The 14,560-nt window shown below is 40.5% G+C and overlaps 1 protein-coding gene across 1 annotated transcript in view; it reads right to left on the bottom strand.

Annotated features, from left to right (window-relative positions):
• The window catches only part of gas7b (growth arrest-specific 7b), a 501,012-nt gene extending 486,662 nt beyond the window's left edge, over positions 1 to 14,350 (bottom strand). The window contains exon 1 of the mRNA XM_059948836.1: positions 13,119 to 14,350. Within this exon, the coding sequence (XP_059804819.1) occupies positions 13,119 to 13,298 (180 nt within the window). The 5' untranslated portion in view covers positions 13,299 to 14,350. The remainder of the gene's footprint in view (positions 1 to 13,118) is intronic.
• Between the last annotated feature and the right edge of the window lie 210 nt (positions 14,351 to 14,560).

The raw sequence follows: 14,560 nt of genomic DNA, 5'->3' as shown, positions 1-14,560 counted from the left end.
CATTGCTAAAGAACATGGCTTTGCTTTTGCAGTTGACTGTGGCCCGATGCCGACTCAAAACTGGTACCAGATGCTGAGCAATCTGTGGACCAGCATTGATCCAAGCAGAAGACAAGCAGTCCATGTTCAGTGAGGCTTCAAGAACCTGGCAACATCAGTCTCCTATATACATGTCATTCCTAATGGATTCAGCAAAGGGTTATTTGCAATACCCAAGTCAGGGGAGAGTCAAGAACCCTGCCATACTCCAGACTTTTGCACGGATTGATTTGAACTGCACAATGGATGTCCACGTAGAGCACACAAATCCAGTTCCAGACTCCCTCCCCAAGTCACATTTTGGAGATCACATCCATCAAACGTGTGAAGTCCTTCTCCTGATCCAGACTGGCCAGAGTGATGTCTACCTGCCCCTCAACAGATCCCCGTGTTCTTTGAAACTCCAGTGAGTACAGGCCCACAGCCATCAAAGGCTCTGTATTTATCAGCTTGACACAAAGGGAAATCTTGAGAAAACTGACCGCGAAGCATATCATTGAGCAATACAAGGCTGTCAAAGATTTTCCTGCCAAGTACAGCTGAGGTTTTGTTAGAGTGCATCAAGCAGATTTAATCCAGTCGGCAATGAATTTGTACAGGATATTATAATCCAGATTCAACAGGGGGATGGGTCTCCAATTCCAAATGTCCTACTTAAAAGTAGATCTAAATTATATTTTCTTCTACCATTGGAATCTATAGACTTGGACCTAATCTGACATGTCTAGTCTGCTTCCAGTCTGAAGCATGACTCATTTGTCAAGTAAAGACCTCCGTACACATGAAAAATCTACATGAAGTAACAATAAAATTAGTGAGTGATACCCAGGTATGAATTGCACACTGTTGGTCACTACTGCACATATCCTGGTGACTCTGTATTAATTCATAAAGTGCACGTATGTCCTGGTTGGAAAATTTCAGAGTTTGCTATCATGAAATAATACCCTAGTTGTGCTTCATGGTCAGTCACAAGAGAATTCCACAAGGTGCTGGGAAGATTCTCAGGTGACACTCAGGTCGGTGCGCACCACAGACAGTTCTGAGAAATGACCTTGAGTATGTAATAAACAGAAGTTACTGAAAAATAGAAAACCTCTGCAATAAGTGAAAACTGAAGATCTGAATTGTGTATTGAAAGAGTGGATTCATCAGTGTCAGAGTGAACATGTATGCTGGTCATGAAACAAGCAAACATTTATCACGCTCAACCAAAAATTTAAGATAATTGTTTCATGCATAAAATTATTAAAAGTATCATATAAGACTTCTTCCCCATCATAGTTGTTGTGGAATGATTCATCAGGAGGGTTTTGGCCTGAAACGTTGTCACTACCTCTCCCATAGATGCTGTCTGGCCTGCTGAGTTCTGCCAGCATTTTGTGTTTTAATTTATTTCCAACATCTGCAGATTCACTCGTGTTGCCTATTAGTTCCTAATAGTTATTGACAGAGGACTTCATCCAGTATACACTGCACTGTTCCTTTCATTGACTGCAAATGAACAAAATCAGCGCTGAGCTTAGTGCAGATAATGGACTGCCTTCGTACAATGATTGCATACATTTTCATTGTAACATTTGAGATCGTTGTCAATACTTCCAAATTCTTCTTAGTCCCAAACTTAATGAAGTCATGAAATCATTTCATTTTCATTGCCGGCCATTTCTGGCACCTCCAAGCCTGAATGCTTAAAACCAGAGTGAGCAAAACTGTTCTGAATTGTCTTATTGCTTATTTCTCCCTATCAGTTACAAAAATAATGCTTTTTTGAACACAGACACACACACCCAATGTTTGTTATTTTAAAACTACTTGCTCTAAGCACAGTGTAGGGTCTGACAGACTGACACTTGTTGGAAATTGTTCAGTAACAGTCTCCTGTCCCAATTAACTGGCACGGTGTCCCAAATAAACAGAGGGCATCCCGATTGGTTTTTGTTCTTTCAAAGTTGTCCCAAATAAGCGGCTTCTCTAATTGAGTGATGGCCAATTAACCAGAATCCACTGTACTCACTGAAACAGAGTCACACTAAATCAAAGTTAAGATGATAAAAGTGCTCAATTATAACAGGAAATTTCAGTCTGTCTATTTTAATCATTACTTAGTGGGACAACTAGAGTCAGTAATCTCCCTCCAACTCCAAGCCCAACCCCAGCAATAATATCAACTTCCTCTTTTCACATAGCGCTGTATTTCTATTACATTCCCCTCCAGATCACCAATGATACTGTTTGTCTTTAGGAGCATTTTCATTTATCCCTCTTGCAGGTCAAATGGAGGAGTCCACCCATTCCCCTCAATCTCACCACTTCTACCATCTTCCATTTTTGCTGTTTTACCAGATCACTATCCTGCTACTCCCTCAGCAGCAACAACCCACTGGACTCTGAGTGTGCATGTGTGTGTGCGTGTGGTCAGTTTCCACAGTGTTGCAGCTCTCAATAAGAAAACAGAGCCAAAGCTAACAACAGAATGCCCAATACAACCATCTATCAAAGGCATACCTTTCAGTACACTTACTTCTTAAGGATCACTGCTATTTAATCTACATTTAATAGACTACTGTGTATCTTCAGAGTTTTCTATTTATGGAAAAATAATGATGAAATTCACTTAATCAAATACTTCCATCTCAGAGATTACATCCAAATCATGAGCTAGTTAAGTGACACTGAAATTAAATGCAAGTCACATTATTGAATTACACATTAATTAATATATTTGTAAATACCGTATTTCCAGAGTATAAGCCAACCCGGAGTATAAACCGACCCCCATTTTCAAGGTTAAAAAAAGTGCCTTTTTCATGTTACCTTTGTATAAGCCGACCCCTTCTATAGAGGCTTTTGATTTAACCAGAAAAGATCACAAGATCTCACATGCCGGTACTCAGCTTTGCCGGATCCGGAACCGGGAAATTTTGTGAACCAGTACCTGCTAAGAAAACAGGCCTACACATTGTAGAGCGTTATAAGCGAATTCTTAATAAATAAATCAGGGAGGGAAATTTTGAATTAGGTCTCCAATTGTAAAGAATCCTCTGAAATGTAACCCCTGTGAAACCATTTAGCGCCCATCATAATCTCATTAAAACATAACACGGGGTGGCGGGATCAGTACGTCTACTCAGTATTGAGTTTGTGACCACCATGTACAAAAGATTTAAACAAATGCGATATGACGCTGGTGTCAAGCTGAAGGTTTTTGATTTTGCTAAATGAACAAATAATTCTGCAGCTGCTAAGAAGTTTAGTGTAAATGAGAAACAAGTGAGAGAGTGGAGAAAGAAAGAGGACACGCTGAGGGAAATTTCAGAGACGAAATGTGTAAACTGGGAAAACATGCCAGTGGCCAGAACTGGAAGAAAAAGTTTTAGAGTGAGTGAATCACTAGCAATCGTTCGGATACATTGTTACCAGAGAAATGACTCAAGCTGAAGCTGCACAAAGTTGGTGTACCCAATTTATGAATAGATGTGATCTTGTGTTGAGACCAAAAACAAAGGTTGCTCAGAAAATTCCCGCGGGGTGTTGTTGTTTACTTTCAGGAATGCCGCTGGATGGACGACGTTGGTTGCTTGAAGTGGGCTAAAGTGGTGTGGCGTTGATGTCCGAAGGTTTCAGGAAGGAAAAGTTGCTACTTGTCTGGGACTTGTTCAAAGCACGCTTGTCAGGTGAGACAAAAGCAGCATTGAAAGCTGAAAATACGGACATTGCAGTCATCTGCAGTGGTTTGATCTCCGTGCTCCAGACACTAGATGCGAGCTTAAACAAACCATTCAAAGAATACATGCGTCGACGTTGGATAGAATTTGACTCAAAAACAGCCCATAAATACGACCTGTCTTCCGTGTATTTGTTTTTCCAATGTTGGCACCCTCTGTATAAGCTGACCCCCTAATTTTAGGACCAAAATTTAGGGCCAAATTCTCAGCTTATACACCAGAATTTACGGTAAAGGTTACAATGATAAACATTTGCATTATAAATTCAGCTCAACAGAGGTACACAACTCTCTTCAGAGTCATTGAGTATTCCTATTGGCAGAATGAATGCTTTATTTATATGAATGAAAATAACACCACCCATCAGCTACTTAATTACTGTATATAATCATGTTTGACTTGAATAGGATACTTGTACCTGGTTGGATTGAGTTGTTCTCCGATCTTGGTATCTTACTTGCAAACATTTTGTCACCGTGTGAGGAGACATCGTCAGTACGCTGTTGATTTTGGCTTGGCCTTTACATTATTTTTTTGTAGACAAACAAGTGGCCCTTGATTCCATTTATGAGCCATTGTGGGCAAAATGCCTGACCATAAGGCAAGAAGTTTGTCACACAGCCGATCAGCGAGGGTATTTCCACCCCACGTCACAACTGAGTTACTAAATCAGCTGATTGAAAAGTATATAAAGTTTGGGCTTTTGGAGGGCACGCCACAATCATCAATGCACTGTCAACGTCTCCTAGCATGGTGACAAAACGTTTGCAAGTAAATTGCCAGGTTTAGAGAATAACTCAGCCCAACCATCAACCAGCTGAGCTACCCATCTTCCAAATTATTTCCAGGTTGACATCTCCTGGATATATACTTTTCGGAACTCCACAGTAGTTGAGTAGAGGGAACACTGAACAGGGCACACTCAGACACAAATCATTACAAAGTTTTGTTTTACAGCACGTGAACACAGAGAGGGAAAATTTTAAAAGAACAAAATCCCTATGCTATTCCACTTTGTTGGGATTGCCTTAGTCGTACTTTCATACTTATCTAACTTTTTGAAGTGCTAACTCCCTACATTTTGGCTTCAAGCCCAGGAACTTCATTTCCCTGTGGTCCACTGTTTTTGTTTCAAGTGTCACTTCTCAGTCAAACAGGAAACTATGCCCAAGAACAGAGTTGGCACTGGCCTGTAAATGACCGAGGATGTTGCACGTGTCGTAAGTGTTAATAATTACTGAGCATTTTAAACTTCCTTTCCACAGGACATGGTTTCAAACACCTCATCCAGATCCTAAGACATTTTTCCCATCCCTATTCTTCTCTAAGAATATGTGCCATTAGACATATTAATAGCAGTTTTAAAATGAGCAGTTTGCTACTCAGATAGTTCATTTATAAGAACTACTTCAGAGTGAAACACTAAATGGTTTTGATTGGGATTATTGGATGATGAACTCAATACCTACTTGAATCATTAATGCAATATAAAAGAATACCTTTATCAATATGCTATGTAAATGACCAGAACACTTCTCCCCTGTCCCCCCACATTATGGATCATGTTGTAAACCACTTAGGCATTCCCCATTTCTTACAAATGAATGAACAAATTAAACTGCCCGGATTCTTTCTGAGTATAACCCTATCCAGCTTAATTTGTGCTTGTGTGGTCTCCATAATTTTTTTATTCATTCCTGGTTATTATTTTTAAATTAATATCAACACATTTTCTGGAATGTTCTGCTACTTATCCCTTAAGTATCTTACACATGCTAATATACAAATTGACCTCCCAAAATTTAGCAAAGTTCACTTTGTGAATCTTAACAGAGAGCATCAACAGTCCATTCCCAAGTGCTGCACAATACAACATACTGACTCATGAACAAAAATCATTAAGTGTTGATAACAGTTGCAATATTTATTTCTGACCGGTCAGTTCAAAGGCACCAACCAGTGCCTTGCCTGAGATAAGCTAACCAACTGCAGATCAAAAAAAAAATTACCTGAAACTGCCTAAATAAAAGAGGAATTATTTTTCTTCTAACAAGTGGTGATATGGGGGCTACAGAGTGAATGCAGTGAAGACTCTGTAGGCTAGTATCCAGATGCATATCTGTCATACAAACATTGAGGAAGTAAAACACAAAAATACAACTGCAGATGCTGTGGATCAAAGAATACATACACAACGCTGGAAGAACTCAGCACGTCAGGCAGCATCCATGAGAAAAGAGTAGCCAACGTTTTGGGCCGAGACGTCTTTCCTGATGAAGGGTCTCAGCCTGAAATGTTGGCTACTCTTTTCTCACGGATGCTGCCTGACCTGCTGAGTTCTTCCAGCATCGTGTACGTATTCACAGAGGAAGTAAACTAGGCTTCAGCTCTCAATAGCTTAGGAAATCTGAGAAGAGACCTTACTGAATTTTATTTTTTTACAAAATGAGGCTTGAGTGAATTGATATGGGGAGGATGTTATTCCCCTCCAAAGCAAAGCCAGGCAATAACCATCATCTTCAATATGAGGATTCTGAAGCCTTTGAAGATCATTTGAAGGTTATTTGAAGACCAAGATCTCCTGTCTGGGCAACAATGTTCCCTGTACACCTACAAGCTTCAGAAACCTGGATCACTTACAAGAGGGAAACTCACGCCATTGTAAAGATACCAACGACTCCATCTTCACAAAATCCTTCAGATTGACTGGAAGGATAAGTGAACCCATACCAGGCTTTGGTTACATTGAGTTGGCAATGTCCTTTGCATGCCCATTCCAAAATCCAAAACCATTTGAGTTCTGCTACAAGACTAGGTTACCAGGCATGCAGGGATAATGATTCAAGGTTGTATCCGAAACATCCTTGAAGAGCAATGTCCTCACTGAATCTGGGAAACTCTGACATATGACCACTCAAGTGGAAGATGAGCATCCAGAATGATATTGAGAAATCTGAGGACATGTAATAGAAGCATATGGAAGCCCTTCCTAAGTGGAGGAAAGAGAATACCAACACAAATTATCCACCCATATCCATGAGCCACCTGCCCACTTGTGGAAGAGTCTGCAGTTCCTACATTAGTCACAAAACCCATAACACCAGAATGAAAGCAAGCAAGCCTTGATTCAGGATGGCCTAAGAAAGTGTAGATTGTACACACTGGAAGGAACAGATAATCCTTTCTAATGACACATGCACTAAATGACTTGCACATAATGAGTTGTGAATTGATTCATTGTATGTAGAAATTTTGAGGTTAAAGAAGTGAAATAAGCTTCTTTCACTTCCCTATCCATCAACAAATAGCCCGATACTATATAAATGACCATGTAGCAATGTTCACTATCAAGTACTCCAAATACTTAGCATGCAAGATGATAAATATATACACCAGTGTCATGTTTAATCTAGGCCCTTCCTTGATAATGAAGAATAACAGATTGTGATTTAAGGCGAGTCAAAAATCTAATGATGCATAATAATATTTCAGCATTGATTAGACCATGATTAATGCCATCTGGCCTTGGAGATCAGAAAGGTTTCTTGTTAAGGAGGAACCTGCAGTATAGAACTTGGTTGTCTTGGATGACAGCAATGACAATCTGAGCAATCAAACAACAATAAATTGGGCCCAACTTACTTAAGAGTGAATGACCAATAATGGATTTGAAACTTAGAACAGTTAGAGGCTTTTACGCTAAATAAACAGCATTAGAATCACAGTATAACAGATGAGACTCAGGAGGAGGGTATGGGTAAGGGGTGGATCAAGCTCTCAGTGCTTGATGTTGATCATGATCCCTTTCACTTCCCTCTGCCTCATCCTGAGGAAAAGCCAGAAGCTGATGGCTAGAATCAGGGAATATCCCATGGATGGAGAGGAAAAGAGCCACGGGAAGCTAGAAAGAGGGACGGAGAAGCAGTGGAAGATAGGGAGAGAGGAAGTGAGGGTGGAGGAAGGTTGGTATGGGAGAGGCCAGAGAAAGACAGGAAGGAAAAGAGCATGTGTGTTTGTTCCTGTCTGTGTGTTGGCATAATTAAAGGTCATTTAGCTGAAGTGTGTGTGGGGGGGGGGGGGGGGAGAGAGAGAGAGAGAGAGAGAGAGAGAGAGAGAGAGAGAGAGTGTGTGTGTGTGTGTGTGTGTGTGTGTGTGTGTGGTAGTAGTTATTTGCACAGCATCATTCAGTCTCCAATCATGTTTGACTTTCATGCCTTCAGAACAAGACCTTGCCTGCCAAGACCAAACTGTAACTGGTGTGCATTGCTACCCCACATTAAAATATGAAAAGTGTGTTCATTTTCCATGAATGTACAGTACTGTCTTCAAAAAGAAGGTGCACTAACAAGAAAATAAATATATAGATACTCCTCCAAGACAAACGAAGTGCTTTCAGGGAAGGGTCAGAGACATGGTAAAGATTCTGAGTTACTTTGACAAATAACTTGGGTTGGATAGGCTCTGCTGTGCTCGGTCACTTTAATTTAAATTTCTGATAGAGCTGTCCTGCACAAAGCTTCTTCAGGCGTTGGAGAAAATACTGGCATTACTACCAAAACCATGCATTCATTCTCATGGCAAACATGAAAAACTATCACCATTGCTTCAAAGCATTTAAATAATAAATACCGTTCAATCATTTGGTATTTAGCAGGTTGAAAAATTATAAACTAGTAAACAGTACGCAGGCAAATATAATGTAGCATGTTTCATGTCTGACAACTCATATCATTAGCAGTAATTTTTTTTATGTTAAGGGAACATATGAGAAAACAAGGTTAAAATCAAATAATGAAGTAAAAATATATCGATATTTTGATGACTAACTTTGATTCTCAGTTTAAAGAATATTTAAAAGCAAAGATTAAATATGAAGATGAACCTATAATTGAATAGGTTAAGTGTGATCGGCGTAAACAGCTTTCTTGACATTCATATTGTTTCCATATTTTATGGTTATATATTGTTAAGTCAATAAATGTATGGTTGTTAATTGTGAGTCAGCAAAATGCAGTTTCATCATATCAATTTTCATATCAAGGCCAACTATTTTTCAAATTTCTAACAATTAAAAGTTGTACAGGAAAAGAAAGATGGTATGTCAAATGAAACTGAGAAAATGGAGCAGGAAAAGATTACAACTCCTCCCTCAGAGGGTCAGACACCCTGAGCCAATTGGCTGGTCCTGGACTTATTTCCACTTGTAATAATTTACTATGATTATTATTATTATTATTATTATTTAATTATTTGCAGTTTTATATTGCTATATCTCTACACTACTCTTGGTTGGTGTGACTGTAACGAAACCCAATTTCCCTCAGGATCAATAAAGTATGTCTGTCTGTTAGTGGATCTCCTGTGCCATTCAATAAGATAATGGCTGATCTGAGCTTGATTACAGATTCCCCGTCCAAACTGTTACCTGTAACTCTCAATTCCTCCCTAAATCAAACTGTGCGTCTCTCTTGAATATATTCCACTCCTCTCCGAATTAACCACTCTCTGAAAGCAGAAATTCCTCTTCATCTTTATTGTAAATTGGCAACCCTTTATTCTAAAACCAGGCACCAGCTTTAGATTCCTCCATGAAGGGGAAAGAACCCATTAGAATCCTACACATATCAGTAAAATCACCATTCATTCTCTTAAACTCTAATGAATACAAATCCACCTTGATAATGTTTTCTTTATATGATAATCTATTCATCCCAATAATCAAACTAGTAAAATTTCTCCAAATACCTGGGTGTATATCCCACATTAAGAAAGAAGGCTTAAATGAAATTTGCACTTCATGTGTGGTCTCACTAATATCTGCATTGTCATAATACTCTATCTCTTTTGAAATATAAGCCAACATTCTATTAGCCTTTGGTACACGTTGTACCTGTATGTTAACTTATGTTCCTTATACAAAGACATCCAGATCTCTCTGCAGTGCAATATAATGTAGTCTCTCTATTTAACTAATATGGTATTTTCCCATTCTTTCTATTAAAATGGATATCCTTGCAGATCCCCATATTACACTTCATATGACAAAATATTGTCCTCTCACTTAACCTATCTATATCCCTCTGCAGGCTTGTTGTGAATTTGGCTTATTTTTGCACCGTCAGCAAATATTTATTTATTTATTAAGTGACAGCATGGAATAGGCCCTTCCAGCCTCCCCGATCACAGGACAATTTGCAATGACTAATTAATCTACCAACCGGCACATTGTTGGACTGTAGAAGCAAACTGAAGCAACCACAGAAATCCCACACATTCCATGGGGAGGCTTACAGATGGGTTGGGATTGAACTCTGACACTCCTGGTGTGCATAGCATCACACCAACAACTACACTTCCACAGCTCCCCAAATTTGGCTACAGTACACTTGATTTCTTCATTCAAGTAATTACTTTCGATTAGAACCATTGTGGCCAGAGCACTGACCACTTGGCAACTCACTAGTTAATTCTTGCTAACCTGAAAATGATCCCGCTATCAAAACTCCCAGTTTTGTGTCAGCTAACCAATCCCCCACCCATGATTATAAGAAATTCAAAAAATAATACATTGTTGTAGTCAGAAAGAGCTTATGTTAACCTTATATCAACTGTTACTGGATATATGACAGCAGAATCAGTTGAAGCAAAATTAAAACAAAATAACCTGACATGTTATGTTGTGTACTTTAGCTTCAATCAAAAATTATTTCTTCCAAATTATCTGCAGCACATAAAGGGGGTGAAAGTAATAAATCACAGAAACAATGGGTGTAAATGAGACCTAGGTATTAACAGAGACAGATCAGATAGTAGATTTGATGTAAAGTGTTTAGTGCATCCTGTTTACCAAAGAATAAACCAAAGATGTAACATTGAGAGAGAAGTGCCTGTACTTTCCTGGAAATTAAATTGTTTAACATCATATTTTCAATGTCATACAACTGAAAATCAGTTGTCTTCGAGTTACTTTGTGCCACTCGAAAATACAGCAAAGCATTTCCTAGCATGCGGCATCCACGCAACCTCAGCACCATTTCTGTGTCAGGAAAATATATTAATCTCATTCTTCATGTAGCACTCCTTTGAATCACTGCAGAAAAAGAATATCCTTAAACCACGACCATATTTGTACCAAGCCACAATTTGGAGATCTTCAAAGTGAATAAAAACATTCATGAATTCTTGGCAATCCCTTCATTTTCAATATTGCAAAGGCATTGACCACTGCTGCAGTGTCCTTTGACTTCTGGATGCTATATCTGATTCCTCAGTCTGATTCTCTTTTATGCTAGAATTTGCAGTTCCTGTTATACTGCCATCCCTGACTGAGATTCACTCATGTTCCCTGATATATAATGTCAATTCCTCTCCCCAGTGCCCGATGTGGAAGCGCAGCCCTTCCTTCCAAACCCCAATGCAGAATGCTGGTCCTTCGTCAAATCCTTTCCCCATTCCCCAATGAAGAATGCTGATTCTCCCCCCACCCCAAACCCAACCATACAGCAGTTAATCCTGGCTCCAGTCTGACTTGTACACCACAGCCCAGTGTGGTCTGATCTGTATCTGCTGAGATCTTGGGCCTCAGTCTTGACTGGAATTTCATGTGTGGGTCAGTGGCCAAAATGTTTGAGTGTTCACAAATTAGTAGACAATTATTCTGCCCTTTAGTGTTAGGGGCCAAATATATACAGTACATTCAACATTAAAACTAAATTCTTAAAGTTGAATTTCACGTCTCTATTTTCTATTTATTAAGGTATGAAAAAGGAAGTTCGAACTGCCAGTGAGTTTCACCGGATCAAACTTCCAGGATATAACCAAAGTTGGGCAACCCAGCAATAACACAACACTGAAACACATTAGACAATTTTTAACCCTGTACAGTTAACAGTGTATTCCACATGTAACACTGAGCCTCAAAGGAAGTTATTCCTACCTGTGGCCATCAAACTTAAAAACTCCTCCCTAGGAGTGTCAGACACCCTGAGCCAATAGGCTGGTCCTGGACTTATTTCCACTGGGCATGATTAATTTATTATTATTTAATTATTTATGGTTTATATTGCTATATTTCTTCACTATTCTTGGTTGGTGCGGCTGTAACAAAACTCAATTTCCCTCGGGATCATTAAAGCTTCTAACCACTGGTTTCTGGAAGAAATCCCTTCAACCCTTAATATACAATGGATTAGATAATCCACGTTTTGTGTTGGCTGCAAGTTTATTTTCTTGGTAAAATTTTAGAAACTAAACATCTTACCCAATTAGCCTCCAGGAGAACAGGAGAGACTTGATTTATATTAAATGCAAATCAAATCTGTCGCTTTTCAATAAATGGTGAACCTTATTTTGGATTTCAATAGTAATAAATGACTAACAAGAGAAAACCAGCAAACGCTGGAAATCCAAGCAACACACACACAATGCTGGAGGAACTCAGCAGGTTAGGCAGCATCTATGGAAAAGAGCACAGTCGACGTTTCGGGCAGGGACCCTTCATCAGGACTGTGTGTGTGTTGCTTTAATGAATGACTTGCAGGTTTAAAATAAAGTAACGCGCGGAGTCCTATCAATAACTGCAGTGGATTTAAGTTACGACCAACGTATATTGAAATCTTACCATTTCCCACCTAAACCCAACCTAAAATGTCAACAATATGAAGACGTAAAACAAGGATATAATTGTAATTGGTGGGTGGGTGGGACGTTACTCTGCAGGACCATCTTTCTCGAGTGTGTGAAAAAAAAACACAATCCAAACATTGAGCTGTTCTTCGCCCCCTTAGACTTCCGGAGCCTTGACCGCTTGAAGCTCGGCTGCACCGTCGCACGTCTTGAGTATAAAACTACCCAGTTAGTATTTCTCAATTCCTCCACATTTGTACTAACACGCGTTGCCCTCTAGTGGAATGTTAACTCGGGCGCACGGACGGCTCAACACACTCTGTCACAGAACAATTCCAGAAGAGGTAGCGAGTCTGCAAATCATCTAAATCTCCAACTCCACCCTCACAAACCGTGACAACTTCCTTTCCTCAGACCCACTGTGAAAACTTTAAATTACGATCCTCTGATAATTGCCCAATATCAGAATTTCCGGACCGTTGAACCGATTTTCCAGTTCGCGATGGTGAAACAGTGGAGAAGAAGAGTGAAGTTAAACCAGGGCGATGCTCATCTTGCTTTACCGCAACACAAACCATCTCTAAGTCTCCTAATTGAAATAAATTAAACAGCACTCAATCTTCCCGGGACTAGATCTCGCCACGTTTGGTCAGCCTGAAACTTCAATCACGGGTCCCATCCGTTTTTTAGCTGCGTTTAACCAAATGAAGCAAAGCCGGGGCTTACCTCTAAAATCTCCACGTAACTGGCAGGGAACCATCCCCTCGCACCATCCTTTTCACCTTCCCACCATCCGCCGTTCAGCACCTGTACGACCTTGATAATCTCCCCAGCCTCGAACTTCAGCCCGTGTTGATGCTGGTCCCCGGAAAAAGCGTACAAAGTTTTGCACAGAACTCCGGCCATTGCAAACACCTCGACTTTTCTCCCCCCTTTTTTTTGCCTTGTAAACCAGTAAAGGCTGAAGTGGAGAACGACTGAAGCGGGATTCTGCTTCTTCTCTTCCCCCGGGGTGGATTTCGGGGAGCTACAGACGGGACTCCCTCATTGTTTGTTTCCTCTGTGTGACTCTGAGTTTAGCTCATGACGAAACGGGACGATCTGACTCAGGGCGGGCGAGAGAGAGAGGGAGAAAGTGTCGCTGCTCTGATCTCCTCTCGTTCTGTTGCAGCGCCCAGTTGCCTGGTTTGGGTCGCAGGCCGTTGCAGTTCTGAATGGTGGCGCTTTGACGGGAAGGAAACTAAATGATCGCTCAGCCTCTGTGATTAATTAGAGTGCGTTCCTTGATGGGGGTCGCGGCGTGCCATCATTTTATATAAACAAATCAGTATCACCCTTTGGGGGAAAACAACATTTACCAGGAATTCCACTGTTTGGAGGTTTCATATATTAAGATTTAAGTCTTAAGTCTTTAAGACTTTCCATATGTTTTATTTTGATAAATCGTATATTTAGTTATTTCAGTTTGATCAATAGGCTCATTCAAATGTGGCAACTGTATTGCGACTTTTCTTCATAACGTGGGAGATAAATCCTTCCGTTTATTATAAACAATCCCAGTTCTATTCGCTTTAATGAGTGAAATCCTTGGTCTCTGCTCGCGGAAATCCGCCGCTCGAAAGATATTTTCCCTTCTCCATGGCTGCACACATTTGAACAACTTCTGTGCAAAAGCCCTGTTGTGGCGACCCAGCAGTCAGGTTCTGTTCAGACAACCCGCGTTTCCAGCCATTTTACCAATCTGCTGCCAATCACACTTCCCGAATCCGGTTTTCCCGTGAAGCGGCTTTGCCTGCGGCGCAGGCGGGTCGAGCTGCAGTTAGCGCCCCTGGCGTCCGGGGACCAGCAAGCGACGGGTCTCTCTCTATAATCGGTGGGGATTCAGGGTGGTAGTGTCTTTCCCCCTTTGAATTTCCATTACCCCGGAGGTCAGGATACTTGTTTTTCCTTCCTTGACATTTTTAGCTTTATTTATTTTTTTATTGGGACTGTGGTGAACTACATGTACCTGTCTGGACACGCCCCCCCCCCCCCCGCTGACTGCCCCTGTGGCCCCGCCCACAGACCCCGGTATAATTACATAGAACATAGTACAGTACTGTGGTGAACTACATATACCTGTCTGGACATGCCCCCTGCTGACTGCTCCTGTGGCCCCGCCCACTGAC

The sequence above is a fragment of the Hypanus sabinus genome, chromosome 23, assembly GCF_030144855.1.
Source record: "Hypanus sabinus isolate sHypSab1 chromosome 23, sHypSab1.hap1, whole genome shotgun sequence".
Lineage (NCBI taxonomy): Eukaryota > Metazoa > Chordata > Chondrichthyes > Myliobatiformes > Dasyatidae > Hypanus > Hypanus sabinus.
This window is presented reverse-complemented; position numbering and strand designations above follow the sequence as displayed.